Source organism: Anopheles moucheti, chromosome 3, assembly GCF_943734755.1.
Source record: "Anopheles moucheti chromosome 3, idAnoMoucSN_F20_07, whole genome shotgun sequence".
NCBI classification, from domain to species: domain Eukaryota; kingdom Metazoa; phylum Arthropoda; class Insecta; order Diptera; family Culicidae; genus Anopheles; species Anopheles moucheti.
In genome coordinates this window covers 5,427,637-5,433,003 of record NC_069141.1, presented here as the reverse complement: position 1 = coordinate 5,433,003, position 5,367 = coordinate 5,427,637, and the positions used below count along the sequence as shown (strand labels likewise).

General features: G+C 44.1%; 1 protein-coding gene across 1 annotated transcript; it reads right to left on the bottom strand.

Moving 5' to 3' along the window:
* Positions 1-537: 537 nt before the first annotated feature.
* On the bottom strand, positions 538-4,386 carry LOC128300321 (gamma-butyrobetaine dioxygenase-like). The gene is made up of 3 exons (XM_053036341.1): positions 3,560-4,386; positions 1,073-1,384; positions 538-1,004 (listed from the first exon to the last, which is right to left on the bottom strand). Exons 1-3 carry the CDS (start codon positions 4,384-4,386, stop codon positions 689-691), a joined length of 1,455 nt encoding a protein of 484 aa, XP_052892301.1. The 3' UTR covers positions 538-688.
* Positions 4,387-5,367: the final 981 nt, after the last annotated feature.

Sequence of the window (5,367 nt, the reverse complement as noted above, 5' to 3'; positions counted from 1 at the left end):
CATCCAAAACAGGAACTGACATCAATTCCCCTCTAGCGTGCATATTGCTGAACCGCTCTCGCGTGTTATCATTGCCGGTGATAGAATAGTTTCTCATACGTTGGCTATTATTACAGGGTTTTTGGGGACTATATTGACATGTTCAGCGTGATGTTGTTTGGCTCGTTTTGGTATCTCATATAATCGTCTAAAAAAAGCCAGAATTGGTAGGCTTCAATATCCTGAGGATGTCGTGCCGATAAAGAAGAAGGAGTTTGAGTACACTGCATACTTCTCTTGCGTAGCCGTGTAACCGGGCCGATGTAGCTAATCAAATAGAAACAAATGTTTTATATAACCAAGGATATTTTCGATCAATTGTTTACCTTTTTAATTAGATTTTGTGCTATAAATTAACTCTGCTGCTAAATTTCCAAAAATCGCACAAACGGCACAAATTGTTTGGGGCCCCCAACACGGCGAGGCCCTAGGCGACCGCCTACTCCGACTACCGTTTGATCCGCCGCTGGCGTCCACCCAAGCGCGGACATGATGCATATTTACTTACTACACGAACTTATATCGTCGACGAGCCTCCCGCTCGTCGAAGAAACGGGAAGATCAATACATCATCGAAACAGGAATGCGAAATGTCGATTTAAAAACGCTATGAAAACGACCCGGTTGTATGTGGCTTTTCGCTGTTGATTTACTGATCCGAAGTAGCCTTAAGGACGCGTAGCTTGGAGTAGATTTCATCCCAGTCGAGGTACGCACCGACAATGTGGCGTGTGTTCGCTGCTGTGTCGGTGTATCCGGTCCGTCCGTGTACCATCCGTATGTTGCTGAACGTAAGAATGTCACCTGGCGATGTCTTGAAGCTTACCGCTTCCCGATGTAGGATGGAGACGAATTGTTGCATCGCTCTGTACCACGGTTCAACGCGATCGATCGGCACACTGAAATGGCTGTCACGCTGTGGTACGCTGTGATTGATTCTCTCCAACCGTCTATTATGACCAACGCTGTAAAATGAATCCATTCAAACGTGAAATAGACATGGATCACCGGGAAGACGATCGCAGATTCTTACCAGATGACCGGGGCGCGATAAATGCTGTGAAAGGTCCCTGCCGCATCCGCACCCAAGTCACTCCAATCTACGAGCGTTTCACTCAGCAGTCGGAACGCGTCCGGGTGGTATTGGCGCAGCTGTTCCGCGACGTAAAACCCATCCGCGATTAGATTTTCACCGCCGATGGGATTGGTTGATTGGACGAGACAGTGTAGTAGATTGCAACCCGGTTTGTAGTCGTAGTAGGGCAAATCCGTGTGCATTTGGAGCGGTGTGGAAAGGTAGGCCACATTGCTGGTGCCTTCTTTTGCTTTTACGATGAATTCCTCTCTAGTTGAGCATAACAATGCAGAAACAATTTGTTAGTAGTGCTACTCGCGTATAGGTGGCGCTAGCTGCTGGAGAGGGCCGATGAACGTGTAAGCACAGCTTGACATGCAATGCATGAAACAGCACTACATGTCTCTCTCACTTTCACTGACCTAACTCAACGCGAGTACGAAGCGCGTTCATCAGAAGCAGCGGCGGATCAAACGGTAGGCGGAGTAGGCGGTCGCCTAGGGCCTCGCCGTGTTGGGGGCCCCAAAAAATTTGTGCCGATTGTGCGATTTTTAGAAATTTTACAACAAAGTTAATTTATAGCAAAAAAATTAATTTACAAGGTAAAAGATTTATCAAAAATATCTTCCTTGGTTATATAAAACATTTGTTTCTATGTGATAAATTAAATGCAGAGAAGAATATCGACTTAGTGACTTTAAAGTATAAACGAAATTGTACCAGGACCAGGACACTAATTTTCCCGTTGGTCGAGAAAAATTTCTTCGAAAACTACCTGTTTCCGAATGTATAATACCAGGAGAGCATCCACGGAAGAGGAGGCACCTAGTACAGCAATTTTGGTCGAAAACCGCCGAAAGGTATGCAATGTTTAAACACTAACTTTCCCGTTGGTCGTGAAAAATTTCTTCGAAAACTACCAGTTTCCGAATTTAAAGTACCAGGAGAGCATGCACGGAAGAGGTAGATCCTGGTACTGCGCCGTAAGGTATGCAATGTTTATACACTAACCTTGCAACCAACTTGCAACGCAATGCGCCGTAAGGTATGCAATGTTTATACACTAACCTTGCAACCAACTTGCAATGCAAGTTTGGTGCATGCAAGAAACTTGCAGCAAGATGGCGTCCAACTTCGTACTTGCATGCAACAAACTTGCATGCAAGCTTGCATGCAAACTTGCATGCAAGTTCTTGCAAGCAAATTCTTGCATGCAAACTTGCATGCAAGTTTGCATGCAAGTTTGCATGCAAGTTTGTATGCAAGTTTGTATGCAAGTTTGTATGCAAGAACTTGCATGCAAGTTTGTATGCAAGTTTGTATGCAAGTTCTTGTATGCAAGTTCTTGCATGCAAACTTGCATACAAACTTGCATGCAAACTTGCATGCAAGTTTGCATGCAAGAATTTGCTTGCAAGAACTTGCATGCAAGCTTGCATGCAAGTTTGTTGCATGCAAGTACGAAGTTGGACGCCATCTTGCTGCAAGTTTCTTGCATGCACCAAACTTGCATTGCAAGTGGGTTGCAAGGTTAGTGTATAAACATTGCATACCTTACGGCGCATTGCGTTGCAAGTTGGTTGCAAAGTTAGTGTATAAACATTGCATACCTTACGGCGCAGTACCAGGAGCTACCTCTTCCGTGCATGCTCTCCTGGTACTTTAAATTCGGAAACTGGTAGTTTTCGAAGAAATTTTTCACGACCAACGGGAAAGTTAGTGTTTAAACATTGCATACCTTTCGGCGGTTTTCGACCAAAATAGCTGTACTATGTGCTACCTCTTCCGTGGATGCTCTCCTGGTATCGGCAATCTGAAAACAGCTGGTTTTGTATGGAATTTCATACCAGCTAATGGAAAGTTTGAGCGAGATGAAGGATGCTTTCCGTTTCATCCATCTTCCGTACACTAGCGATCGCTCTCACGTGTTTGGTAGTATGCAATAGCAATAGTGATGGGCAAATTTATTCCACACTGCAGGTGTCACCTCTTGAAAAGCATGCTTTCCTGATTTCGCAAATCTGAAAACAATTGTGTTGTTCATCGCCTAAATCTTCAACGTGAGCGAAACAGGTTTCTAAGAAATTTCTCTGATTGTTTCCGTAAAGTAAACCGATTGAAAACTGTACCTTAGGCGAAAAAACGTTTATATATATAGAGTAGCTTACTAGGCCCGTTTACAGGGCTACGCAACAGAACTCTGAGATGTACGCAAGGGAGCTTTCTTTCCGAGACTTTGCTGGTGTTGTTAAATCATGTTTGAAGTACATCTCCCTAACACCGATAATGCCGTAGCAAAATTAAAGGCCCCGCTTTAAAAATCCGCCCTGGGCCTCCAAGGGGATTGATCCTCCACTGATCAGAAGGTAGCGTTGGTGAGGTGCTTTAGTTAAAATAGCACCTCTAAAAGGGTTTAAACCATTTTTAGACTCTCAATTAACTTACCCGTAATGTGTTTTGCGTATGAAACCAACGCGATCAGCCAGCCGACGACATTCGTTTTCCGTCAACGGAGCATCCTTGATCATCACAACGCCATACGCAATCAACGCTTCAATCCACTGTCTTAGTACCGCGTCATCTCGCAACACCTCTTTGAAAGAAAACTCGCGCAACACCTCACCAAAGCTATGCACGCCCCAAACGATCGGTTCCGGACGGTACCATTCCTTGAGATATCGTTCAGTGTCTTCCTCCTTGAAGCTTCTGCTTAAAAGCCATCGCAGATCGTAAACCGATCGATGTGTTTCTCCGCCATCGTTTTCAGTCCACGACACCTCCAACGATTGGCCACCATCCTGTACGCTCACCTGCATCACTTTCACGCGGTCCAGATCGAACCGTTCCCAGTTCAACACCCGGCTGGAAGAACCCCCGTGAAAGCATCGCCCACATTGACAGTTATCGCGCAACCAAACCGCCGGGAACTCGTACCGTTCCGTTCCAACGCACAGTACAACACGCGACCGGGCCGCATCGAAGGTGGCTTCGCTTATCTGTGACGTCGGCAGTGGATTGTGGTGTGATGATGATTCTCCGACGGACTTTACCCTCGCACTGTGCGGCCGATTTTCAGAGGTCTCGGTATTAAAAGGCTGGGGTGATGATGATGCTTTGCGAAGTGTGCCGGAACTGCCGAATGGATGGTGTGTGCTGTGATTGCGTTTGAAAATGCTAAAATTATGACAAGCACTGACGGCGGATTGATTTGCAAAGTGTGTTGATGCGCCAATTGCTCTGGTTAGATTAGTTACGCAGCGGAGAAATGACATCGTTCGGCAAGTGTTATGTTTCACTGGTTGTTTGAAATCACTCCTCACTAATGTAAATGTAGAGTCACTAATGTAGGTGTAGATTACACGTAAATAAATACTAGAGTTTAAGCGATGTTGAATGCCAAACATGAACCGGTACGTGGTGTACAAACGAAGAACCGACGACAAATGAACGCAGAACACTGCGCGTCAACTGGCCTAAACGATGCCAAGGCGCCGACATTCAAACTCAAATCATCCCGACACCGTTATCTCTACATCCACCCCGCGCGCTCACAAGCTCGGTAGATGCAAGAAAAATGAAAAGTTTATGTTTTTTCAAACAAACTTGATAAGTTACCAAACCGCAAAAAAATTGATTTAGCTATAAAAATACATGTTCGTAGATAAGTATAATATAATTACAGGCTGTCCCCGAGATATGCTATTCTAGCCCCATAACCCTAGAAAAATTCGCGAGAGTCGAATCTAGATGCAATTTCGTTTATACTTCAAAGTCACAGAGTTGATGTTCTTCAATGCATTTAATTAGCAAATAAAAACAAATGTTTTATATGACCAAGGAAGATATTTAGAATCAATTGTTTACCTTTTCGGTTAGATTTTGTGCTATGAATTAACTCTTCTGTTAAATTTCCAAAAAACGCTTAGCTTTGAATCCGTGTATTTTGAGAACTGCCTATACTTTTCACGTCCAACGGCAAAATTACTGTTTAGATATTACATACCTTTCGGCGATTTGCGAGAAAATTGCTCGAATAGCACCTATACAGCAGTTTTGCTCGATGGATGCTCTCCTAGTACTATACATTAGGAAACTGGTAGTTTTTTGAAGAAATGTTGCGGGGATTTTCGAGCAAAACCCCGCCTAAATAAAGAATCGGACAAATGGGACAAATTTGCCCATCACAATTGCTATTGCATACTATCAAACACGTGAGAACGATCGCTAATAAGTAATATCAATAACACGGAAAG

Coding starts and splice junctions, on each gene's coding strand:
- LOC128300321 (XM_053036341.1), bottom strand. CDS start 4,386: ATGTCATTTCTCCGCTGCGTAACTAATCTAACCAGAGCAATTGGCGCA. Junction 1,385..3,559: donor ATACGCAAAACACATTACGG/GTAAGTTAATTG, acceptor ATGCTCAACTAG/AGAGGAATTCATCGTAAAAG. Junction 1,005..1,072: donor TATCGCGCCCCGGTCATCTG/GTAAGAATCTGC, acceptor TTCATTTTACAG/CGTTGGTCATAATAGACGGT.